Genomic DNA, 25,522 nt, shown 5'->3' on the forward strand with positions numbered 1-25,522 from the left:
CTGGCCGGCGCTAGCGGCCGCTAGATGATCATTTGCTGGTGGTGGGCGGCCGCTGGCAGGCGCTGGCGGCTGCTGGCCGGCGCTGGCGGCAGCTGGATGGTTGCTGGCTGGTGCTGGGCAGCCGCTGGCCGGCGCTCGCGGCAGCTGGATGGTCGCTGACTGGTGCTGGGCGGCCGCTGGCCGGCGCTAGGCGCAGCTGGGCGGCACTGGCCGCCGCTGGCAGCCGCTTGCGCCGACGGATTTGAACATTCGATTCGATTCGAACAACGTGTTCGAATTGGATCTTATTCAAACATTCGATCTGAACAGCCACATTGTTCAAACAATCCGACCCGAACAGATGCTCAGTTCGGGTTTGGATCAGATTCAAACGGGGCAGATTGGAGTTCGGGTTCGATCGTTTGAATGCCCGATCCGATCTAACATTCGAACGATCTGTTAGGAGAAGAGAGAGAGAGAGAGAAAGGGGAGAGAGAGGGGGAGGGAGGAGAGAGAAGAGAGAGACAGGGAAGAGAGAGGGGGGGAGGAGAGAGAGAGAGAGAGAGAGAGAGAGAGAGAGAGAGAGAGAAGGAGAAGAAGAAGAAGAGAGGGGGGGGAGAGAGGGAGGAGAGAAGAGAGGGAGAGAGAGGAGAGAGAGTTAGATAGAGAGAGATATATTCAGGAGAGAGAGAGAGAGATAGATAGATTGATACAGAGGAGAGAGATATAGATAGAGAGGAGAGTGATAGATAGAGAGGAGAGAGAGAGAGCATGATTATCCATAACCCCAAAGCCCCACAACCAAATTCCCCAAAATGGCTTCCCAAGACAGAGGAATCACATTTATCTCTTCTCCCAAAGTCCCAATCTTACAAAAATCCCAAAACATTTCCTCCCGCTAATCCTCCACTAATGCCCCACTAATCCCTTCATAACCATCACCCAAAACCATACTTAAAATCCCCTCAACCTTCCCCTTATATATATAACACAAAATCTCATCAAATTCCCAACTATCAACGACTCCAACGAGCCAAGCTCGCCAGATTTTCGAAGTTTCTTCCACCCGTCGAGCTCGCAAATCCGCCATGGGAGGAAGCTCCGCGTGCTCCATCCTCTCCGCAACGACTGCGGTCGCCACGACGAGCTCCGCGCCATTGCACAGTCGCCGGAACCTTCATCCATGCCGCTTCCGTCTCCCAATTCTCGCTCCTTGGAGGCTGCGGGCGAGGGTTTGTTGCCGGATTCTCAAGGAAGATCTTGGATTGGAGCGATCCTTGGAGGCGGAGGAACTCGTTACCGAGGTAGATGATGAATTTTCTGACGGCGATGAGCTCGGAATTGTTGGTGACGGTGGTGGAATTGCGTCGGAGAAGGAAGAGGTTGAGGACGATGATCGGTACCGGGTTCGGAATGGGAAGGAGGTTGGTTGATCGATCGGGTTACTTCTTTTAGCCTGTGATTGAAGCTTCCGATTATAAAACAATCTATTGCCGTCTCCGATTTATTTTCTGTTTGATTTGTGATATCCGTGTCTTCAAATGGATGATTTCGACCGTGCGAATAATTTGTTGCCCTTTTCGATGTTTGTTCTGTATCATGTATGCCATTGGCGTCTTCGCATGGATTACTGATACTATCGAAATTATCTATTGGCATTAGAGTCTTCATATGGATAACTGGAACTATCTACTCAAATCTAGGTATCAAAGAAATGGGCAATTTTTGAAAATAATCGTCTTAATTGAAACTTCATTGCGTACAGCTTAGGATCTCATATTCAGCTTTGGATCACTTTCCGAGTGATCGTCGACTCTCCTCATCGTGTGTTAATATTTTTGTAGAAAAATTCATGGCGTGGATGCTTTGAATTGAAACTTCATTTACGATTAGTTATTTTCTAGATTAGAATGCGAATTTTTCTTTGGATTCCATTGCGGAGGGCAGAGTCCAACTATAAACTTGTAGTCTAAGTCAAATTGGATCTTAATTTTCCTTTTTTTTTTCCCTTTCCTCCATTTTATCTCCAAGGATTATATTCATGGCGTAAAATTTGGATTTAAATCTAAAGGTGTTTGCTGAGAAAGCATACTTGGTGGGCGTCGAGTGTAAAAGTGGCGGGGAAAATTTGTTTAGCATTGAAGAGTCTCTCAAGGAGCTTACCCAGCTGGCAGATACTGCGGGACTTAGTGTCGTCGGCTCCACATATCAGAAGTACGTTGTTATTTTTTCTAGTGAATTGATTTTTTTCTACCTCCATATTTTCATATTTTACTTCCATATTTTCAAATTTTCCGTCGGGTTTACCTCCATATTTTCTACCTTCACTTGAAAGTAGATTTTCTGTTTCAAATATGTATTTATCTTCATCGAGGTGTTTGTAAAGGTTTAAGTTGAGTTATCTGACCAAAAGGCATGTCCTATTATTGGGAGTTCATCTACATGATATGTGAAGTATTAATTTCTGCGTAAATACCCTTTTATATTTGTATCATATTATTTGGTTTTCATTTTTCTTTTCATCTTTCATGGGCTAATTTTTATTTTTCCATGTCATTCAGGCTTTCAAATCCGAATCCGAGGACCTACATCGGATCAGGAAAGGTCACAGAAATCAGAAGTGCAATCCATGCTCTTGATGTGGAGACTGTAATATTTGATGATGAGCTTTCTCCAGGGTAGACTTTCTTTGGTACCTTTCATTTTTTATTTATTCAATCTTATTGAATTACTATTTATTGTCTGTCAGCTGACTATATGCGTTCAAGCTTGACTTCAATCCATCTAGCTCACTATTATTGTTTCTATATCCTTCATCTTTCCTGTTATTGGGCTGGGCCAAATAACACAGCTAATATATATTTTTCTGCATCGCCGCAGCAATGACAACGGCAAGTAATCATCGTAGTCACTTTTCATGACTAAAATGATGATGGAAAAATTGTCATCTTTGCAGCTGATGATGATGATGATGATGATTGTAATCCACTTTGCCTCCAGCTGCCTCCTCCCACCATCATTGGTCTGCCATGGACACTGTGCTCCTGGCCGCTGCAAGCTTCTCGTTACAGCTGCTTCCATTCTTACTGCTATGTGTCACTGTCTTCTTGGTGCGCCCTGCTGCCACAACAGCATTTCCGCAGTATCTGCTGCACGATGGCCTTACTGTGATTGCTACAACACAAATCATCAGCTTCATCATCATTATATTGCACCATCATGACGATGACTAAGTCATCATAGTGATCATCAGTTGCCCGCAATATTATGATGATGATTATGACGATGATGATGGTTTTTGTTTGGTACTGAGCAAGTCCTAGAACATTGAACCCCAGAATGTACAAATTATCTGGTTTTGAGTTAATTTTGATCTGTTTCACCTTTCTTTTTTTTTTTTTGAAAAGTGATTTAAGGTGGTCACCCCACAAAGCGGTAACCACTCGGAGTTACATGGGGAGATAGTTAAACTCTCCTCACCACCTGGCCAACCTCTCTTCTAACTGATTACCCCTCTAGCGAACCAGGATGCCATGAGGCCCTCGACCTCGTGGGCTAACCCGTCCTTGGACACCTTGCCCCCCCTAAATACTGCATCATTTCGGTGGAGCCATATCGTCCAGAGCACTGTCAACGCTCGACCTCCCTCTTCCCTTCTCCTAGGGCCCCCTTGCCTTATGAACTCCCAAAAAACCTCCTCTAACGTCACATTGGGTAGCCCAGATCAAACGGGCGACTGGGCACACAAAGAATAAATGGTTGCAGTCTTCGTCACCATTTGTGCATATAGTGCACGTCGCAGAGGTATTAGGATACATCCTCCAACGGAAGACGTGTGTCACTAGCCTCTTGCGTAGTAAGAGCCAACCAAAGATCTTAACCTTTAATGGAATCTTGAGGCGTCAAATGGCCCAACATGTCTTGATTGTTGATTGATCCTCTGTTCCTTAGCATAGCTTCATGTAGGCCTTCCGAACAGAAAAGGGAGTGTCTGTCCAAGTCCATCCATCTTGTTCGCCCTGTCTTGGCCAGCACTGAGACAAAGCTTGTTGCATGCCTAAGAAGTCTGCCATCCTATGATCTAAGAGAGCGCCTTCTACCGTTGGATTCCATATGTTGTCCCTACATTCTGCCATTGTGGCATCGGGGCATCTGGCCAGCGCATAGATCTGAGGAAATGCCTCCTTCAAAGGGACGTCCGAAGACCATGCGTCTCTCCAGAAGCAAAATAAAGAGACATCGCCAAGTTGGGCAGTGAAAAAGTCTTTAACTTGGGGGAAAATCTGTCTAAGGCCTTGTGTTAGGCCCCTAACTAGGCGGCATTCCCTGCCTAGAGGCCTGCGTGCCTATTGGGAGGACGTGTCCGCGTTTTAGGCTCATGAAATTAAAGGACTGAGTCATTATGGGTAGCGATGTCCAAACACCTGATCTTTCAGGCCATTGCCCCTGTACGTGGTGATACACTACAGACGGTGCACGTGCCTGTCCACACCCTAGGCGGGACAGATCAGGTACGGTCCGCGTGTGCTGGATGCGCGGGCTGATAGGTGTGTGCACGCGCGCCAAGTGCCAAGCGCCACGCGCGGGCGCCAACGCGACGCGCGTGCGCCAAGCGCCGCGCGGGAGCTTGAAGTGCTGCGCGCTAGTGCGGGACGCGCAAGCCGGGCGGCGTGCCGCGGGTGTGGCGTGTGGAGTTGTGCGAGGTGCCGCGCAGCGGCCGCGCGGGCAGCGTGCGCATTGCGTGTGTGGGGCGCGGGGCTAGAAGACATCCTGCCAAGAGACCAAGGCATGTAGCGCACTGAGAGCACCGAGACGACACAGGAGGGCGTAGTGCTCCTGCGGGTAGTGCCCAGCTTGGGAGCGTTGGATGCGGCGGCGTCGCGCAGACTGCGCGCGAGGGTGTTGACTTGGGTGCTGGTGGCGTGTGTGATCGTCAAGGCAGTGGTGGCGTGTGTGATCGCCACGCCCGTGGGCGCACGGCGCCCGGCTCGGCGCACTTGTGTAGGGGCTGAGCGGGCGCGCGCGCGCGAAGCGGCGGCCTCGAGGCGGTGTGGCGACACTACCCTAGCGCACGGCGCCTCGTCTTGTTCGTTGTATCAACCCTCGTCTTCCCCCATGTAATGGTCCCAACGATGATATACTCTTTTATGATATTAATGCAATGACCCTATTCCCTGACGGGGCTGCATCTCCACCATCTCCTCTAACCCCTTCTATGCAATCTTAAGCATTTGCAAAGACTTTCGCTGCAAGGCTGGCACACGCCAGATTCGAGCACTGAGGCCTAGCTTGGGATTTGACCGTGTGACACCCTGCCAGAGAGGCGACATTTCTCTGACTGGGGCTGCTTTCTCATACCAGTTTAAACTTCGACTATAGACGTCGCCCAAAATTTGGATGACTTGGTCTTCCCGAGTGTGCGTAAGTCGTGTCACCCACTTCGTTAGTAATGCTGTGTTCATGCGTTTTAGGTGGAGAACACCCAGCCCTCCTTGTTTGGTAGGTCTGCAGACAATATCCCATGCCACCATGACCAACCCTCGGCCCTCGTTAAGCTCAGCGCCTTTCCACAGAAAATGACGCATCGGGCCTTCGAGCCTCTGAGCGATTCCTACTGGCATCTTGAACTCCGAGTGGTAGAAGATGGGAATTGATGACAGGACCGACCTCACTTGCACTAGTCGACCTCCTCTAGACAGCAGCCTGGCTTGCGAACCTTCTAGTCATCTCTCGACCTTCTAGTCAGTGGTAGGCCCAAATATCTCATAGGTAGGCTTACAAGTGGTGTACCAAGTGCCTCTGTGCATTGTGACGCCTCCTCCTGAGAGAGGCCGCTACCCATAAAAGCTGATTTATCCCGATTGATCTATAAGCGAGAGAAGTCTGCAAATAGATCTAGTTAGGTGGACAAGTTTTTTGCCTCCTCCATCGAGCCTCCTATAAGAAAAATGGTGTCATCTGCATATTGCAGTAGCGGAATACCCTCAGGGTGGCTTTCTGGCTGATATCCCTTTAAGAGATCGTGGGAGCTTGCTAGGTTGGTGCAAGTGGCGAGTGCGTCTGCTGCTAGGACGAAAAGTAAGAGGGCAAGCGGGCAACATTACCTTACCCCCGTTTGCTGTTGTATACTCCCTCCTTCTGACCTCCCATTCACCAACACAGAATGAGTGTGAAGTTATGCATCTCTTTACCCATGTGATCCATTCGTTCGGGAAGCCTCGTCTCTTCATTGATGCCCAAAGAAAACGCCAATCTATTGAGTCGTATGCTTTGGCAAGGTCAATTTTCCACATGAACCCCATGGTCCCGTGCCTTTTCCATGAAGCTACTATCTCTTCCGCTGCGACTGCGCTATCCACTAGTAAGCGGCCCAGTATGAATGCTGATTGGAAGAGCCCGACAAGCTCTCCTATCACTACTCTCAGCCTGTTCGCCAAGACCTTTGGAATAATTAGGTAGATGTAGTTAGATAGCGAGATTGGTCTGTAATCTTCGATTTTATCTGCGCCGTGTATCTTTGAAAGGAGGACAAGGTATGCCTGGTTGATTCTCTCCATACTGTCCGTCCCTTGGCGAAATTCTTCAAGCGTGGCCATCACACTCGATCTCACCAAATCCCAAAAATCTTTGTAAAAGAAAGCAGGCAAACCATCTGGGCCTAGCGCTCCTTTGCCATTGAGTCCTTTAATTGCCTCCTTGACCTCCTCCTCTAAGAAAGGGCAGATAAAATCTACCTTGTGAGCCGGGTTCAACATTCGTGCACCCTTACCACACGCAACGGTTACGCCGTCCTTTTTTGTAGAACGAGCGGATGTGTTCGGTAGTGGCACAACCCACCAGTTCTAGTCCGACATGTTCCTGGCCTCCCACCTTCAGCTTTTGATTGTTGTTTATCTTTCTCCCGTTAGCAGCTAGATGGAATAATCTTGTGTTTGTATCCCCTGCCTTAAGCCAAAGTTGTCTAGACCTTTGTCTTTAGTCCATCTCCAGCTTCTTGTCTTCTTCGGCAACCACACCCCTACATTTTCTTCGCTCATGGGCTTCCTCTTCTTCCAGAAATCGAGAATCCTCCAGGTCATCCAAAACTTTGATCCTATACAAGGCTTCTTTTCTGGATTGCCTTTTGTTCTCGTGGATGCTCTTATAGACCTCCACAAGGTGGTGCCTCAGCCCATGAATTCTTGCTGCAAGTGTTTCCATTTTGGATCTGAGTTGGGTCTGTGCTGACCACTTTTCCGCTATCTCGTCTTTGAAGCCAGCCTCTTGTAGCCACGACTTGTCGAGCTTGAAATAGGGGGGCCTTCTGTTTGCAACCGATACAATGGGTGACGTAGGACAACTAAGGAAAAGGTGACTGAGGGGATGGATGGGTTGACGACAGGTATGGGTAATAGGCGGATTATAGGTAGGGATAAAACAGTCCACAGAAATTCACGATCGAATTCGGATTTAAAAACCGATGAAAATCTGGTGGTGCAGCTCCGACCCTTTACGAGGGCGGGAGTACTGTCTTCCCCCACCGCGACGATGCCTAAGCACCGAAATCAATACCCAAATTCACGTCGCAAGGGAATACTCGAGAAGAGGAGAGAAGAGATAGAATCTCAAACCAAATCTAAATCTGACGGCGGTGGAAACTTCTCGGGAAAACACTGAACGAGGAACACTTCGACACCAAAGAGTTCAGGCGTACCTCGGCACTGTAGTGCGTGAAGAGGTTGTGGGCAATTCTGATCGTGACGAAGCTGGGCGAATTCGGGCGTTGAGCGGCCCACTGGACGAGGACGAGGCTGGACGTTCCGGGCGCTGAACGGCCCTGGTTGAGTGCAGTTGTCGTGGGCGCAACGTCAAGCGTGGGCGAACACCCGCGCGCGCGAGGACAGGGGCAGCCGGAATGCGGCCTCGGGCGGCCCTGGCGAAGGCTGCCTGGGTGGCGCACGGTCGGTGTGCGGGCGCCGCGGGCGGCGCGCGGGCGGCCTGGGTGGCCCCTTGGCGGGCTACCTAGGCAGCCTTGGGCGAGAGAGAGAGGGTGAGAGGGAGAAAAATAGAGAGAGAGAATGGAGAGGAGACAGGAGGCCGACGTCGCGAGGCGGCGGCGGCGGTGGCAGCGGCGACGAAGGCTAGGGTTAAGAGGGACAGGGGAGGCTGGGCAGTCCTCCAAGAAGAGTTAATAAAACTCAATTCTTGAAATAATGACTGCCTAATGTTTCTTGAAAACAATGGCCTATATATAGGCCTTGGAGGAAAGAGAAAATGACGAGAAAATAATGACGTGCGTCGTGTCACGCCAAAGGGCAGTTGTGGATCTGCCTCTGGTGTCGTGTCATGACGCGCGTAGAGATGTGCATGGGTGGAGACGTGCTTGTCGACAGTTGCGGCATGTTGACTTCGGTTGAGTCTGGTTGACCGTGGTCCATAGCGGGCGTGTTGATTCCGGTTGACCGTGGTGACGCGTTCGATGCTGAAGTGTTGGCGTCCTCGCCATCAATGGGAGTGTGATCTAATAATGGCCTTGGGATAGATCTTACGTCTGCTAGTGGGAAACGTTCTGCCAGCTCCACTGAGCATAAAAATCGGTCTACTCTCGACATCCTGTTATGGCCCATTGAGCTTCTCCATGTATATGTGCAATCGGTCGGTCCCATTTCGTGGAGTAATGATTCCGAAATGAAAGCCCAAAATGTCTCTGAATCGACATCTCTCCCTCCTGCTCCGTTCGGTCAGTCCTGCGCTTCCAATGTCAAATTAAAGTCACCTCCTTTCAGTAAGGGGCACCCGTAGAAGGTGCCCACTAGATCGGCCAACTCTCTCCATAGGTCGTTTCTCCGTGAGGCACTGGTTGGACCGTAGGCCGAAGCTACGACCATTTCAAAATTGTCATTCATGTGTTTTAATTTGATGCCACAGCAAACTGACCGGTCCACGTGTCTATTTTTGAAAATATTCGCTCGTTCCATGCCACCACGACACCCCCTGACCTTCCTATGGCATTGACCACCAAAAAACCTTCAAGAAAGCCCCTCCCCAGTGTATTCCACTCCTTGTGATGGGGGACCATACTGCCTTAAGGACATTTTTTCTGTTTTTTTTGTTTGTTTGGTTCATCTTCCCTAACTAACTTTGGCCCCCGTCTTCCCTATAAGAGGAAGGTTGCCCCTTGTAAGAAACGAAGAGCCAATTGAAAGATTTGAGAAAATGTAGCCTTTTGAGTTATTAGGTATTTTTCATGTGTTTTTTTGAGAGATTTGATTTTAGTTTTGGAGTTGGAGAAATTTACGAAACTGCCCTCAAGAAAGGCTGTTAGGGCATCTCCGATTCCGTCGCCGGAGCTCCAGCGCCGACTTCGCCGGCGCCGCCATCTCCGCTGCCTCGGCCTCTAAGGGACCTCCTCGGCTGTCCTCCTCGATGTTTTTGGTGGCTTCGGTCGCAGTCGGCCCCTCCTCCAGTCACCACAGATCCTCCGCCACCGCGGAATTCCCTCGATGGCCTTTGGCCACCGTGGCCAATTCAAGTCCCCACGGTCGCTTCCTGCCGCCCAGCCGCCAGAGCCACTTCTGGCCACTTCTGGCTGCCTCAAGCTTCCCACTGGTCGGCCACAACCATTCCAGGGCCATCCCGGCCGCATTCCGACTGCCATGGGTCGCCTCGCTTGTGTCGGGTCGCCGCGGCCGCCTCGTCCGCACCCGGTCGCCTCGGTCGCCGCCGGCTGCCCGGTCGCCTCGGTCGCCGCCGGCTGCCCGTTCGCCTCCGGCTGGTCTGTCCGCCACAGGCAGGCCTTTGGCCACGTCGGGCCACTCCGGCCGCCCCGGGCTGCTCCGCCGGCCTCAGGTCACCGCGGCCACTTCAGGCGCCCCTGGCCGCGTGGTCCGCCTCCGGCCGAATCTGGCCGCCCTCTGGCCGTCTTCTGGCCGCCCACCGACCGTCTCGGCCCGCTTCGGCTGCGACAATCATCTCCGGCCACATCAGGCGCTGCCGGTGGCCTCCGGTATTAATCAGTGGTCTCTGGTAGGCTTTGGATGCCGTCCGGCCACGTTGGTCCCCACCGGCGGACCAGTCTGCCTCCGACCCTCCGACGGCCTCCGGCCCCTCCGACGATCTTTCGCCCCTCCGGCCTCCTCCGGCCAACTACGCCTGCTTTGGCCGCCCTCGGCCGCCCCGGCTGCCCTCGGCCGCCTCGGCCGCCTCGACATCCTCCGGCCGACCCGGGTCACCTCAGACCACCCTCAGCCGTTTCGACAGCTGTTGGTCACCACCACGGCCCTCGGCCGCTTCGGCCGCCTTCCGCCTCATCGGCCGCCTCGGTTGTCCTCGGCCACCTCGGCCATCTTCGACCGCCTCAGCTGCCCTCATCTGCCCTCGTCCACCCATGTCCTGCCCGCGATCAACAATGCCGCTGCCATTCTCCATACCGCGCTCACTTCCGAACCCCGTAACTGCGCCTACCTGCGCCATCGTAGCTGCCAGCGCCATATGCGCACCTAGAATCCGTCAGAGTAGTTTCAAGAAGAGTAGTCGCCGCACGACCCGTTGCCGCCACTTCACTGCCGCGAAGTACATGCCGCCGCAAGATGAATTGCCGCCGTCGTCGCCGCCAACGCTCACATCTATCCGTTCATAGCTAGCTACAGCCCTCTTAGATACAGCCTTCGTAGTTAGTTACAACCTTCTTAGCCCGCCGATAGAATGTAGAATCAGCCGCCTTATGCCGCTGCGCCGTTCCGTCGTCACATACCCGCCACTCCGATCTCCTAGAGAAGCTCCAGGGAAGACGATCGGGATGACATGCCGCTGCTAGTTTACCGCTGCGAAGTACATGCTGCAGTAGGATATACAGCCGCCGCTCCGCACCGCAGACGCCTATCTTTGTCGCTCGATAGCAGAACGAAGCCGGGCCCACTCCGCCAACACTGCCGAAGCGTCCGCCCCGTGCTGCCACTCCGCCGCTCTGCCCTCCACTCCTTGTGGTGTAAACACGAGCCACTCGATCCCAGCAGGTCGTGTTACATCACCTTGACTCACACTTTTCAAGCATGGTTTCTTGTAGGCATGCCACGGTGGCCCCCCATTCTCTCAGATACCTTCCACTACTCCGCGCCTATTTTCGTCGCGGAGTCCACGAACATTCCATGAGATACACTTCATGGAGAACGATCTTCACCCCCCTCACTGCCCTGTGCCATTTAGTCCGACCTTCAGTGCTACGGCTTTAGCCCTGTGGTTTATCACAGGGTCCTCCATCACTCTTTGTTCTCCAACAAGCTCTGTGGAGTCACCATTGGGAGGGTCCTCCGTGATTGTTTGATTGCCCACCGACTCTGCTGCAGCACAGTTGGGAGGGGCCTCCGTGGTCTTTTGGTCCACCGCCGGCTCTAAAGCGGTGTGGTTGGGAGAGTTCACCGCGTTTATTGATTCGTCAGCTGACTCTGCTGTTATCTGTTATTTGTTTCACCTTTTTAAAACTAAATCGATGGGTCTTTACAATTCTAAAGTCTAATCTGCAATCTTTCTATAATCTTCTGCTTGTCCCTTTCTAAAATCTAGGCAACTCCGCAACTTAGAGAAGGCCTTTGGTGGGGCTGTACGGGTTTGTGACCGGACTGCTCTTATCCTTGACATTTTTAACCAAAGGGCCGCTACTCACGAAGCATCACTGCAGGTAATTAACAGACCCCAAATTGTTTGTCCTCTCTCAGAAGTTCAACTTGGCGCAATAAGCAATAACGTTCAACTTGAGATTTTCCCTGTTGATATGCAATAGTTCAAGGTATGAAGGGCCAATAGCTTTTGTCAGGTTAAGAGCTTTTCGCTTAGGGTTTAGATTTTGTCTTAGGGTTCTTCTTTAGGGCTCAGTATTTACTATTTGCAGTTTAGGGTTCAGCACGTGTAATTCAGTCTTTATTAAATGGGGTTTAAAATTTTAGATTTTTGGTTTAAGAGTTAATGGTTAAAGGTTTTTGTATTCAGGGTTTAGGGTTCATGATTTTCATTAGCCGTCTGTGCCATTTGATCCTGTATAATTTTATTCTCTTTCCTTTTTGGTCATCAAAGGGCTGGCGAAGAATCTAGTGAATCAATATTTAACTTGAGCCTATATTTTTCACCGTTCTAAGATTTATTTTTATTTTTTATCATTTCCATTAGTCATCTTGCTGCCAGTAAAATACTTTTCTGTAAGCGATGGTTATTGTGTTGAGTCTGCTCATTCTTTAGGTATCTTTGGCTCAAATGGAATACCAACTCCCACGATTGACGAGGATGTGGACTCATCTTGAACGTCAAGCTGGTGGTCAGGTCAAGGGAATGGGTGAGAAACAAATTGAAGTGGATAAGCGTATTTTGCGCACTCAGGCAAGTCTTCCGTTCTTCAAGATGTTCCATGATTTACTAATCATCCGTCAATTTTTTAACAAATCTTTCTATCATTCTCTGAATTTCACGATAATAACATGATTAGAAAACTTCATTTTTGCTCAAATTCTGAGTAACAGATCGCTGCTTTGAAAAAAGAGCTCGAATCAGTTCGGCTGCATCGCCGGCAATATCGCACTCGCAGGCTATCGGTCCCACTTCCTGTGGTATCTCTGGTAATTTCCGGTGCTAGTTTCTCATTTCTCCCCTAAATTTTAATCTTTTTCAAATTGACCAAAATTTTCTGCCATTTTAGGTTGGATACACAAATGCTGGGAAGAGTACTCTCTTGAATCATTTAACTGGGGCCAATGTTTTAGCGGAGGATCAATTATTTGCCACACTTGATCCAACCACAAGAAGAGTGCATGTCAGTAGTTTCTTTTTAATGCGTTTTTAATCTCTAAACACTTTTTGGTCAGAATAGAGGGCTTAGAGGTTAAAACGGGAAAATCCACTTGTTTTTTTAAAATTTTGTATGCTGTATTTAAACTTGCCCATAATATTAGAAAGAAAGCTATAAATTGTGGATTGTCCAGATTCCTGAATCTACGACTTGTCTGTCTTTTGCAGAACAAGACTGGGAAGGAATTTCTTCTGACAGACACCGTGGGGTTCATTCAGAAACTACCAACTACGCTGGTAAAATTGAAATTTTTTATTTTATTTTCTTGATTTTCGTCATTATAATTTTACTTTATGAATTTCGTCATTTTCTTGAATACATTAATTTTTATGAATGTCAGACGATTATTTTTCTTTTATTCTGACGAGGTGACTATCAGGTCGCTGCATTTAGGGCCACGTTGGAAGAAATCTCTGAATCTTCAGTTTTAGTGCACGTTGTTGATATAAGGTATTATTTCTCCAACCTCATATTTTCGCCACCTTATCAGTTCTGAAACTATCTTTATTATGTACTTCAATGGGAATTTCTTCCTCAGCCACCCGTTAGCTCAGCAACAAATAGAATCAGTCGACAAAGTTCTGTCTGAGTTAGATGTGGCTTCAATCCCAATGATGGTGGTGTGGAACAAGGTAAATACATCATTTTTTAAGGGTTATAGTTAAAAAAAATTCATTTTTTTAGGGTTCCAGATACATACGCATTGACTTCATCTTGACTTGTGCAGGTTGACAGAGTTTCTGATCCGCAAAAAATCAGAAAAGAGGCAGAAAAACTGGGAATTGTGTGTGTATCTGCCTTGCACGGCGATGGCCTAGAAAACTTCTGCAATGCCATTCAAGAAAAGCTTAAGGTATAATTAATAATAATTCCTAGATTAGTTCCCTTCAGTAAGGAACCTGCAATCTAATCGGATAGACCAGATCGAGATCAAATCAACAGAGTAGTCAATTGAATGTCCTTGATTGATGATCAGATCGAGTTAATCGGAGTTGGCCAATCCGACGAGGAAGATCTCTTTGATCATATTGGGTGATCAATCCAATCAGCTGGTTAAGTGGATCAACCTTAATCAGAGAGTTCTACAGAATCGAAACCCTGATTGATCTAATAAATGGATCAATGACCATTCGATCGATAAATCCGAGCAAACCTATTAGACTCATGAACCAAACTCTTCCTCAAGTTTTAAGCGATTACACTTATGTTTGCAGGATTCTCTGGTCCGCGTGGAGGCTCTTGTTCCATACGACAAAGGGGAATTGCTCAACACCATCCATCAAGTCGGCATCGTCGAGGATGCTGTAAGAATCACCATCTTATCCATCACCATATCATTCAAATGATTCCATCATAATCTTACATATGGTTTTCTACATTATTAAATGACTACGCTGATGAGGTTTCTACCCATGGTTTAGCAATACATGGAGGCAGGGACTTTGATCAAGGCCCACGTTCCTCTTCCCTTGGCGAGGCAGCTGACACCATTGAGGCAACAAGTGGCCATGACCCAATAGAGAAAGGTAAGCTTCAAACCTCCTCTTACACCATTATCATTTGTACAGTAATCCATATCTTAATGATATTTAAGCCACAAATTTATCCACTTTCTCGAAGCTAAGCGTAATTAGTTTCAAAACTGTGATTTATGATGTTGTTTTATCATGTATTTACATCCCCAAAAGAGGCGGTAAGAAGCAACTCAGTATACAGATGCATGAGAAAAAAAATTTACACCTGAAAGCCGCAGCAAAGTTCCCACAAAGACGAGTCTTTTATAAAAAAGAACAAATCACGGGCCGGGTCGGGGTCGATTAACCTGGAATTCGGGCCGGCTACTGAACGGCAATCCCGGGGCTCGACTCAGAGTTGTTCTGAGAGAAGGCGGGGACCTCCTCGTTGACATTCTGGGCTGCGGGCTTCGGGCTTTCGTCCACGGGCTTCGTCAACGGTCCTTTTTCTTTGACTTGGCTGACGGGGCTGTGGGTTCCTTTTTTGGCTCCTTTTGGTGCGGTCTTGCCGTTAACTTCTTTACGGGTTTCCAAGCTGTGCCGGCTTAGTTGACTGCAGAGAGTCCCTTGGGTCTTGTCCAGGTTGGCTTGGTTTGCCGCGTCGCCACAGCTTTTCCGTCTCCCGAGCTTGGGGGACTTGGCCCGCGTGGTGGGCAGCTTCATTGGGAGAAGAAGCTTCATTAAAGAAAATATTCCAATACGACAAAGATGGGCGACAGTCTTTTCTTGATAAAAAAAAAATCAGGAAAATATGGAGACGAAGCGGTTTGGATCTTGTACGGGACGAGATCCCCGAGCTCGTATGCTTCTTCTTCAAGAGTGTCTCAGGAGCAGTTGAAATAATTGGATTTGGATTTTTATAATGGATGGGTCGATTGTGGGGCACCCGGAAAATAATAGAAGAATGAGTGATGAAAATAGATGTCTTATGATTCTGGCCCTTTTTGATTCAGAAAATTACTGAAATGAAATCTTTATAGTTTCTGGACAATGGAAAATTGACGACTTGTGAATGATGGTAATTTTTTCTTCAGAATATAAGTTTTATAATGGTGAAGATCATATAATGCTCAGAAAATTTCAGGGCACCCAGGAAAAAAATAAGTGATGAAGATTAACTTGCTCATGAATTTTACCTAGACAGAAAAATAATTACAGCCTAATCATAGGCATAGTTTATTTGTCGTGTTTTTCCGGGGGCTCCAGACTATAGAGTGATAACATTTCTAGGTTATGGTAATACCTTCTTGAGCTCAACCTTTGGCGGAGGACCCTCGTTGTAAAAGCTAGGCATTGGGTTTGCTCTGAACACCATGGTCTTCCTTAATTCTTTCAAAGCAGCTTCTTTCTCTTCCTATAAATAATAATTAGAAATCAACATCAGATTATTCCCTAAAACGCCAAGTAACCTTGCATTTATAGCGCAGGGACGTGGACGGAACGTTTTGGTCCCGGGACGAAAAAATTGTCCCGTCCAAAGGTATGGACGAAATTCAGGACGAAAATTTGTCCCGGAGACCACCGGACAAGACGGTTTTCATCCCGTAGGACGAAAAAACCGTCCGTCCCGAGGTCTCGGACGATGGACAGACTAATCTGGACGAAAAACCGCCGGATTCACATCCGACGATTGAGATGTAGCCACGTGGCCTCGCTATGATAATTTGCATCAAAGGCCCTGTATTTTTCGTGCGTGCAAACTGACGCCGCTCAGAAATAATTGTACATATGTCCCTTTGCATTCTCTCTCCTCCGTATTTCCCTAAAAACTTAGAAAAATCTATATTAATATATTAAAATATAAAACGGGTTTTTTTTCATCTGGGACGAGGGACTGGACAGTTTTCTCCCTGGACAGGACGAAATTCGTCCCAAGAGGATTGGACGGGACGGTTTTCATCCCGTCCAAGGAGAAATTTGTCCTTTCCTTCGTCCCTCCATGTCCGCGATGATCCAGAACTATACTTGCATTTCTAATCAACCTTAAAAATTAAAACAAAGAAACTAAACTGAGTAGAGCATACTCGATTTCGTGCTGCCTGCTGACTCTTTTCCGCCTCCAACGCTTGGTGTTTTTCTTCTAATTTTGAATAAAACTGGGGCAAAGAAAAGGAAAATAATGTCGTAATTATTGCCCAAAAAGAACAAGCTTTAGAAGAAAGAGAAGCAATAAAGGATGGGCACCTCCTTCCGTTTCTCTGCACGTTGGGAGCATCTAAAAGTAGGGGCAGTGGCCACCGTGGGCTTGAATTTTGATGCTTTTACCGAGGTTGTCGCTCTACGAAGATGCGAAAAATGCTCATTAATAGTTATAAAAACATATGGAAAAAGAGAATTGACGGGCAATTCAACTTACGACGACGCCACAGAACAAGTGTCTTCGTCTTCGGGGTTCTTTCCATTTTCAGTTTGTGAAGGGGACGTTGACATCAGTCTTGGCTTGGCCTGCTGTCACTTGTTCTGATCAAGAACAATCACAAGGTTTCATAAGAAATCCTATAATTAGGATTTTGAAATGTCCTAGAATTGAATTTAAATATAAAAAAATAATGTGTTAAAGCCGAAGCCCACCAATAGATGTTCTAACAACTTCTGTATGAACTAATCACTATGCAGAAGTTTTTAGCATATTTATATTCACCAAGAACATTTCTCCAAATATGATACAGTTAGATGTCTTTTTAATGGGCTTTAAATTATCTAGAAAATGTGATAAAACAAAAAATTAAGCAAATTTATGATTTTTTGGGATGCAACGAGAAAGATAATTGGTTTTAAGGATTAGCTAAGGTGCGCATGCTTTAGAAGAAGGAAAAATAACCAACTCGGCCAAAATAGCCCCGCAATCAACAGAACTACTCAATACAAGCTAATGACAGAGTTAATGAAAGTTATGTTTCCAGGAAGTTGGACTATGATTTACGCATGTTTATACTTGAGAAACAATAAATATGAAATACGAAAAAAAATCAATTAAAAACAATACTCCACATTCGTCAAATGCACATTTATGAAGCGCTATCAGTGACCACTTTCGGCATCTCTGATTTCTTCTTCAAAATTATGCAAGAAATATTAAATTAAATCCAGGAAAATAATTGACACACGCATCGTTGACTTTTAATTGTAAGTACAGTTGAATTTTACTTCTCAAATGAATATGACGACTTGATGATAAGCTTAGACAAAAATCCTAAATGGAGGAAACTTCGTTTTAAAAGCAGTCAACGGAGAAAAATTTGCAATCTCTCTCATCTCAGAAAGTTCATGTCGTATCGATGAATAATCAGGAATCATAAAAATGCAATTACAATCAATCAGTGGAGTGTTATCTAATTACACAAACATGAGAATGAGAAGGCAAAAATATTTCAATTCCGGTCGAAAATGGACTCCATGTGTTTCCAAAAAAACATAAAGATTTTTTTAAAACGTCTTAACCGTAAGGTTAAGGCTTTTCCAATCCAGATCGTCTCAATTCTCGATACACCAATTCCAGAACAATCGCAAAAAATTGAAATGACTCTAAACAATAAGCCAAAAAAAATAACCCAAATCCCGACATGCCACGAAAAAATTCAAAAAACTGAAGCAGAATAACCCACATTGAGCGCCGGCACACAAAGAGATCCCAATTTCCCAAAACCCCGGTGCCAGTAACCGCCTAAAAGATCCAAACCAGAGAAGTCACATCGCATCAACCAACACAGCAAATAAATACCGCCAGCGAAAAAAAAACTGAATCTTTTCTCTATAATCCGCATAAAGGCGAAACCCACAGCTCAATCACCCACCAGGCGACCAAATCAAACCAAATCGACCGCAGCATACAATCTTCTTCCGCTGGAAACGCCGACGAGCCAAAGAAAGAAGGTATTCAACGATAGAACACTACATTACACTACAAGAACGTAGCATACAATCAGATCTCGAAATCAAACCCGACCTTGGCCTTGAGATGATCCTCGCTTCGTCCTCCGCGCCTTCTCCCTCTTCTTCCTCCCCGCTCCCTTTGTCTTCTTCCTTTCCAGCGATCTCGGTTATAAAGGGCCTCCCTAACGCCGTCAACTCACGGAGAATCCTACCGTCTCCGCCGTTATTGCGGAAAAGACGTGTTTGCCCCTCGGGTTCTTATCCTGAACCCGCGGGACTCGGGGGTTAAACGGAGGGATTGACGTGGAATTTTGTGAGCCGTTAGAGAGGGATGGGTGGGGGAGATCGGAGCCGTTGGAACGGGTATCGGAGAGGATGGGAGGGAGTAGGGGACCGGGTCTGGGTTCTTCTTCTTTTTTTCAAATTTAGAAAGGTCAATGTTAGGACCGCAGTCCCGCCAGTCTAACGGTGGGGCCCGCATCTCGACCACTCCTATGAAACCGACGCTCTCCCCATCATCCCTCTCTCTCTCTCTCTCTCTTGAAGCCTTTTCTCTGTCCCTCTCTGGAAGCTCTATCTCTCTTGCAGCGCTCTCTCTCTGGACGCCAGATCTCTCTCTCTAGAACTCCTCGATCTCTGAAGCCTTTTCTCTCTCTCTAGAAGCCCTCTATCTCTGAAGCCTGCTCTCTCTCTCTAGAAGCCCTCTATCTCTGAAGCCTGCTCTCTCTCTCTAGAAGCCCTCTATCTCTGAAGCCTGCTCTCTCTCTCTAGAAGCCCTCTATCTCTGAAGCCTGCTCTCTCTCTCTAGGAGCCCTCTATTTCTGAAGTCTTTTCTCTCTCTAGAAGCCCTCTCTCTCTGGACGTCTTTTTCTCTATCTCTCTAGAAGCACTCTATCTTTGAAGCCTTTTCTCTCTCTCTCTAGAAGCCCTCTATCTCTATAGTAGGGATCATGGATTCGGACAGATCATTCTAATGTTCGATCGGATCAGGCATTTGAACAAACGAATCGGAACACCGATCTGTCCAATTCAGATCCAACACGATCTGTGCGTCTGTTCGGACCGGTTTGTTCTAAAAAGATGGCTGTTCGGATCGAATGTTTGAATCCGGTGTTGCCAGTGGCGGCCAGCACTGGCCAGCGCCAGCCAGTGACCGCCAGCAGCCGCCAGTGGGCAGCGCCGGCCAGTGGCCGCCAACGCAGGCCTGCGGCCACCAGCGCCGGCCAGCGGACGCCTAGCGCTGGCCAGCGGCCGCCAGCTCCGGCCAGCGGCCGCAAGCTCCGGCCAGTGGCCGCCAGCGCCGCCCAACGCCGCCAGCGCCGCTCAATGGCCCCTAGCCCCGGCCAACGGACACCAGCGACCGCCAGCGGCGACTGGCCAATGACCCCAGTAGCGCCAGTGGTGGCCAGCAGACGCCAACGGACGCCAGCGGCCGCAAGAGAGAAAGTCGATGGCGACCGCTGGCACCGCTGGCCATTTGTTCGAAATTGTTTGAACAAGGTCGAACAAATGGCAATCGAACACGAACGAACCAAATTGTTCGTTTGAAACTTTCGACCGAACACAAACAAAGGGTCTGTTCAATCGAAAGATTCGAACAGATTGTTCGAATCGGCATTTGTTCGTTCGAATCTGTCAATCAAGATTCAAACGATGCAATCTGATCTGATCCCCGATGCCTACTCTGCAGCCTTTTCTCTCTCTAAAGGCCCTCTATCTCTGCAGCCTTTTCTCTCTCACTAAAGGCCCTCTATCTCTGCAGCCTTTTCTCTCTCTCTAGAAGCCCTCTATTTCTGCAGCCCTATCTCTCTCTCTAGAAGCCATCTATCTCTAAAGCTTGTTCTCTCTCTGTAGAAGCCCTCTCTCTAGACGTCTTTTTTCTCTCTCTAAAGCCCTCTAGCTTTGAAGCATTTTCTCTCTCTCTCTCTAGAATCCCAAATCTCTGAAGCCTTTTCTCTTCCTCCCTAGAATCCCTCTATCTCTCAAGCCTTTTCTCTCTCTCTAGAAGCCCTCTATCTCTAAAGCCTTCTCTCTCTCTCTAGAAGCCCTCTATCTCTAAAACCTTTTCTCTCTCTCTAGAAGCCCTCTATCTCTAAAACCTTTTCTCTCTCTCTAGAAGCCCTCTATCTTTGAAGCATTTTCTCTCTCTATGGAATCCCTCTCTGGATGCTCTTTCTCTCTCTAGAAGCTCTCTCTCTTGAAGCCCTCTCTCCCTGGACATCCTTTTTTCTCTCTCTCTCTAGAAGCCCTCTCTCTATGAAGTCTTTTCTCTCTCTAGAGAATCTCTTTCTGTAGAATCTCTCTTGTTAGAAGCCCTCTCTCTCTGTGGACGCCTTTATCTCTCTCTAGAAGCTCTCTTGAGCCTTTACTCTCTCCCTCTAGAAGTTCTTTCTCTCTCTGAAATCTCTCTCTCTCTTTGGAAGCTCTCTCTCTTAGGAAGCCTTTTTCTCTTTCAATCTAGAAGCTCTAGCTCTCTCTAGAAGCCCTCTTTCTCTCTCTAGAAACTCTATCTCTCTAGAAGCTCTCTCCCTCTTTGGAAGTATTTTATTTCTCTCTCTGGAAACTGTCTCCCTCTCTAGAAGCTCTCTCCCTCTCTAGAAGTATTTTTCTCTCTCTGGAAACTACATCTCTCTAAAAGCTCTTTCCTCTCTGGAAGTATTTTCTCTCTCTATCTAGAAACTCTATCTCTCTAGAAGCTCTCTCCCTCTCTAGAAGTCTTTTATTTCTTTCTCTAGAAGCCTTCAATCTGAAAGCCTTCTCTCTCTCTCTCTCTCTCTCTCTCTCTCTCTCTCTCTCTCTCTCTCTCTCTCTCTCTCTCTCTCTCTCTCTCTCTCTCTCTCTCTCTTTGGGAGCCCTCTGGGAGCCCTCTCTCCCTCTCTAGAAACCCTCTCTCTCTCTGTGGGAGCCCTCTCTCCCTGTCTAGAAACCCTCTCTCTGTGTGTGTGGAAGCCCTCTCTCCCTCTCTGGAAACCCTCCCTCTCTCTATGGAAGCCCTCTCTCCCTCTCTGGAAACCCTCTCTCTCTGTGGAAGCCCTCTCTCCTTCTCTCGAAACTTTCTCTCTCTCCCCTCTTCTCTCCTTTCTCTTTCTCTCTGTGGAAGCCCTCTCTATCTCTCTCTCTAGAAACCCTTCCTCTCCCTCTCTCTCTTAACGTGATGGTTGTCTTGGACTCCTGGGAAGATCATGTCAAGTGATATAGAGGGAATGGGTGCGAGAGCGTACTGCATAGTTGGCAAACCCATTTGATTCCCCTCTCTCAATTGGTAGTGAATGTTGGTGAGGTGCGTGATGTCTAGCCATACACCCTAGAGATACCACTAGTAAGTCTGCTCTGGTAATGTGTAGATAGAAGCTTAGTTTAAAGCGTATTGACGAGATAAAGATCTTGTCAAAAGACTCTAGCAGTGTCAATGTAGTATCAAAATGAAAAGTCAAATGCCAATGGTGAGTGAATTGGCACCAACATTTTGGAGCAATCTCACTATGGAATAAGAGGTGTTCCATAGTGTCAACCTGAGGAGATATGGGACACTAGTATATTACCATAGAAGTAGTGATTTACACGATATGGCTATATCTATGTTATTTATTCTAATTGTAGGGATCTATGACTTTGACTGACCATCAGAATCTCATCCTAAACAGCAAAAGGAAGAAACCAAATATAAATTTATATATGAAACCTTAGATGATCACATCGCCTTGGGTCGAACTGATGTCAGACTCAATTTGGTCTTAGGAAGAGTTCCTTCAAGCTGTTTATGTGGATGTAGGAGATGCGCGAGGAGGTAGATGGAAAAAGATAGTGGTTTAGGGTTTATGCTTTAAATGGAGAAGAGACATGGTATGAGATTGTGATGACATAGATGGTTTGTGACGTAGGTGATGAATGGTGATGAGAAAGATGATCTGTATCTAACTAACGTACGTGAGGGAGAAAGGCAATGCAAGGCATACTAACCTGTGATTCCAACATCTGCTGGGATAAGGAAAATTTTTTGATGCAGATCAGCCTCTCCTTTTCTCAATTGACATTCTCCAAGCACTAAGGCCCCCAAAGAAAACTATTTATGCACCTTAAAAACATCACTCTTTTTCAATCTACTTCTCTACAATGAAGTGAGTTCAAAGATATTCTTTAAAAAATTAGGCGTAAATTTATAGATCCTATTGTACAAAGGGATAGAAGAGCGAAAGGTGATTCACCCTTAAATTCTTAGATTAATTAGCCTTTTAGATTTTTAAATACAGAACCCTAAAGTTGGAGAATTCATGGCCATTGCTTTAGTTAGGTGCCAATTAGATTTTGACACATCAGCAACATGTGTGATGGCGGACCATCTAGCCTCGAAGACTTGGTTTCTCTGTGTTTGTTTGCACATGTTTGGACCCCGGTATGGACCTTCATTTTTTTGTGCGTGTGAGCCCGCGTATGGGCATGAATGTGGAGCTCTCTCCTATTACAGGCCTCTTGAACACTTACTTGGGCCTTCTTCCCTTTATTTCTAAGCGGAAGACCCATACTTGTCCCTATAAGAAGGAGGTGCCCATCGCTATAGATCAGGGATGCGCACGGGACGATTTGTTCGTCCTGGGATGAAAAAATCGTCCCGTCCGAGGATAAGGACAAATTTTGGGATGAGATTTGTCCGGGAACCACCGGACAGGACGTTTTTCGTCCCTTGGGACGAAAAAATCGTCCGTATAGAGGTCTCTGGACGATGGACGGATAAATCTGGACGAAAAACTGCTCGATTAACATCCGACGGTTGAGATGTCACCACGTGGCTTGCAAATACAATTTATAATATATTATAATATATTAAAAATATAAAATGTGTTTTTTCGTCCTAGGACAAATTTCGGGATGAAAATTCATCCCGGGAGGACTGGACGGGATGAAAAATCATCCCGAGATTATTGGACGGGACGGATTTTTTGTCGGTGGACGAAAAACCATCCCGTCCTTCATCCCTGAGCTTATGTGGGACTTAGGACGGGATGAAATTCATCCCGTCCCCTCCTTCATCCACGTCCGGGAAGATCTGGATCTATACCCATCGCAAGAGAGAGGAGAAGAAAAGACATGAGATAATGTAGCCCTTGAGGTTTTCAGGGTTTTTTAGTTGTTTTTTAACCTAGTTTGTTTGGGGTTTGAAATAATTATGAAAATGCCCCTCATATAGGGAGAATTAGGTCACTTCGCCTCGCCATCGCTGCCCGCAGGTCTTCCAAACTGTCACCAGCCACAGCAGAACCCGCCGCCGAGGGCCAGGGCCTGAGCTATGGCTGCCACCGTGGTCGTTAGCCGTGGCCGCAGCTCCCCGACCGCCAACCACGGCGACTTCACTACCGCCTGTCGCTGCCACGCCGTTGTGCCCTGCCACCACCGCACCCGCTGCCACGTTTGCCACCACCATTTGTCGCCACACCTGCCGACGCGCCTACCTGCACCTACTTGCACTCGTCACCGCCCTCCCCACCATGCCCACAACTGAGCCCGTCACCACGCCAACCCTCGCCTCTGCACCTACCTATGCCCCCGCGCTTACCAGCGTCGCCGCGCCTACCCGCGCCACAGTCGCGCCTACTGTTCTCTAGAGTAGCATCGAGGGAGACGTTCGCCAGATGACCTACCGCCGCCAGTTCACTGCTGCGAAGTACATTATGCCATAAGGAGAACAGTCGCCATTGTCGTCATCATCGTCGATGCCTATCTCCATTCGCCTATATATAGTCTTAGTCGTCACTCACAACCGACGTTGATGCAGCAACGCCTGACATCGTCATCGTTGTAGTTTGATACATCGCCGACACAATCACCCTGCGCCCGCTTTCACGGCCACCCTATGCTTGTCGAGTATTGTGTAACCCCCATGCTCCACCGCTACTATTTGCTAGAGTAGCTTCAAGGGAGACATCTGCTGGACAACCCGCCGCCACCAGTTCACCACCGCGAAGTACATTCTGCCGTAGGGAGAACAGCCATCGCCATCACCATCACTGCCAATGCCTATCTCCATTCGCCTATAGATAGCCTTAGTTGTCACTCACAACCGACGTCACCGCAACGACGCTTGACATCGTCATCTCTGTAGTTCGATGCATCACCAATACAGTCACCCGAAGCCTGTTATCCAGTCGTCCTATGCTTGTCGAGCTTTGTGCCATCCCCATGCTCCACTGCTACTATTTGCTAGAGTAACTTCAAGGGAAACGTTTGCCAGACAACCCGTCGCCGCTAGTTCACCCTCGCGAAGTACGTTTTGCCGCAGGAAGAAGAGCCGCCACAGACACCGCCCAACACCTATATGTGTTTGCCTATAGCAAGCTACAACCGGCGCTCACATGTCACCGTTGCAAACGCGGCCACCTGACGCCTGCCATTCTGCAGAATAGCTGCCCTCCCTTGTGGTGTAACATGAGCTGCTCAATCCCGACACGACATGTTACATCAATGTGTACATGTGAGAGCCTCATGCACACACGATGTCATGTCTATCGTGACACATCATCAGCCCCCCACTTTTTCCCCAATCGAAAAGGATAAATGGCAATTAAATAAGAGATCTTTAATTCCAAATTTCTTGGTCTCTCCATCACATTTATTAGGATTTAAATCTCTCATTTTTTATTGGGACACATTATTATATTAAACAATAAGTATCAAAAAGTAATGGCATTATGTCATCGCTAATTGTGATACCATAACAATATCATATTAATGACTGCCTAACACTGATCATTAACAAGATTCAATGATTTGTTGACACCAATAATTAACATTAATAATTTATTGGTTGTCGTTCGATGAATAGAATGGTGACTAGTGGCACAACAGAAATTACACCTATAATACATAAATAAATGTGGCACAACAGAAATAATTTATTGTAAAATGGTATTTTGGGCCTTCAAATCCGGCGTCGACGGACACCAACGACCACTAGGCTACGGTAAATGCAACCTAGGATTACCACTAGGCTCTCGATGACCCGGACGTCGCTTTGAGGGCAGACGGTGCGAGAACGACTATTGTCGCTTATGCATGCACCATTCAAAGCGCCAACTAAGGTTGTACCGATAGAAACCTATTCCCACTTACATATCACTAATCTAACCCTAACAATGGAGAAAACATTTTTGGAAGCACTGACAAAAATAGTATAATCCTGACAGGGAGTTTACGAGCGTACTAGTAGTGGTTGACGCATGCAACGCCTGATTCGGTAGCAGTAGAAGGCGAGCAGCATGTACGCACGATGATGGCACGGGTAGGTGCAGTTGCGCAATAAAGGATGGCGATGGGCGTGACGGTGGTTGCAATAGTGGGCACAGCAAAG

General features: G+C 47.5%; 2 protein-coding genes across 5 annotated transcripts; one reads left to right on the forward strand and one right to left on the reverse strand.

Moving 5' to 3' along the window:
- Positions 1-979: 979 nt before the first annotated feature.
- LOC144701886 (GTP-binding protein, HflX) lies at positions 980-15,323 on the forward strand. Of its 4 annotated transcripts, XR_013581136.1 has the most exons (15): positions 980-1,403; positions 2,051-2,193; positions 2,541-2,657; positions 11,521-11,635; positions 12,190-12,327; positions 12,468-12,563; positions 12,644-12,757; positions 12,961-13,029; positions 13,173-13,243; positions 13,332-13,425; positions 13,521-13,646; positions 14,008-14,097; positions 14,215-14,319; positions 14,482-14,804; positions 14,890-15,323. XR_013581136.1 is itself a non-coding variant. In XM_078573680.1 (14 exons), exons 1-13 carry the CDS (start codon positions 1,068-1,070, stop codon positions 14,311-14,313), a joined length of 1,608 nt encoding a protein of 535 aa, XP_078429806.1. In that variant the 5' UTR covers positions 980-1,067; the 3' UTR covers positions 14,314-14,319; positions 14,482-15,323. The 4 variants fall into 4 exon arrangements, 3 of the variants coding, with proteins under 3 accessions (XP_078429806.1, XP_078429807.1, XP_078429805.1); XM_078573680.1 differs by having other exon boundaries at positions 14,482-15,323; XM_078573681.1 differs by lacking the exon at positions 14,482-14,804.
- LOC144701887 (protein WVD2-like 3) lies at positions 14,511-18,341 on the reverse strand. Its single transcript, XM_078573683.1, has 6 exons — positions 18,254-18,341; positions 16,664-16,767; positions 16,492-16,585; positions 16,332-16,403; positions 15,551-15,661; positions 14,511-14,964 (listed from the first exon to the last, which is right to left on the reverse strand). The coding sequence occupies exons 2-6, from the start codon at positions 16,735-16,737 to the stop codon at positions 14,632-14,634; spliced, it is 684 nt and encodes a 227-aa protein (XP_078429809.1). The 5' UTR covers positions 16,738-16,767; positions 18,254-18,341; the 3' UTR covers positions 14,511-14,631.
- Between the last annotated feature and the right edge of the window lie 7,181 nt (positions 18,342-25,522).

This window comes from Wolffia australiana, chromosome 4 (assembly GCF_029677425.1).
Source record: "Wolffia australiana isolate 7733 chromosome 4, ASM2967742v1".
Taxonomy (NCBI): domain Eukaryota; kingdom Viridiplantae; phylum Streptophyta; class Magnoliopsida; order Alismatales; family Araceae; genus Wolffia; species Wolffia australiana.

Coding starts and splice junctions, on each gene's coding strand:
- LOC144701886 (XM_078573680.1), top strand. CDS start 1,068: ATGGGAGGAAGCTCCGCGTGCTCCATCCTCTCCGCAACGACTGCGGTC. Junction 12,328..12,467: donor AGCGTATTTTGCGCACTCAG/GCAAGTCTTCCG, acceptor TCTGAGTAACAG/ATCGCTGCTTTGAAAAAAGA. Junction 13,647..14,007: donor CCATTCAAGAAAAGCTTAAG/GTATAATTAATA, acceptor TTATGTTTGCAG/GATTCTCTGGTCCGCGTGGA.
- LOC144701887 (XM_078573683.1), bottom strand. CDS start 16,737: ATGTCAACGTCCCCTTCACAAACTGAAAATGGAAAGAACCCCGAAGAC. Junction 15,662..16,331: donor AGCAGGCAGCACGAAATCGA/GTATGCTCTACT, acceptor TATTATTTATAG/GAAGAGAAAGAAGCTGCTTT. Junction 14,965..15,550: donor CAAAGGTTGAGCTCAAGAAG/GTATTACCATAA, acceptor CTCCCAATGAAG/CTGCCCACCACGCGGGCCAA.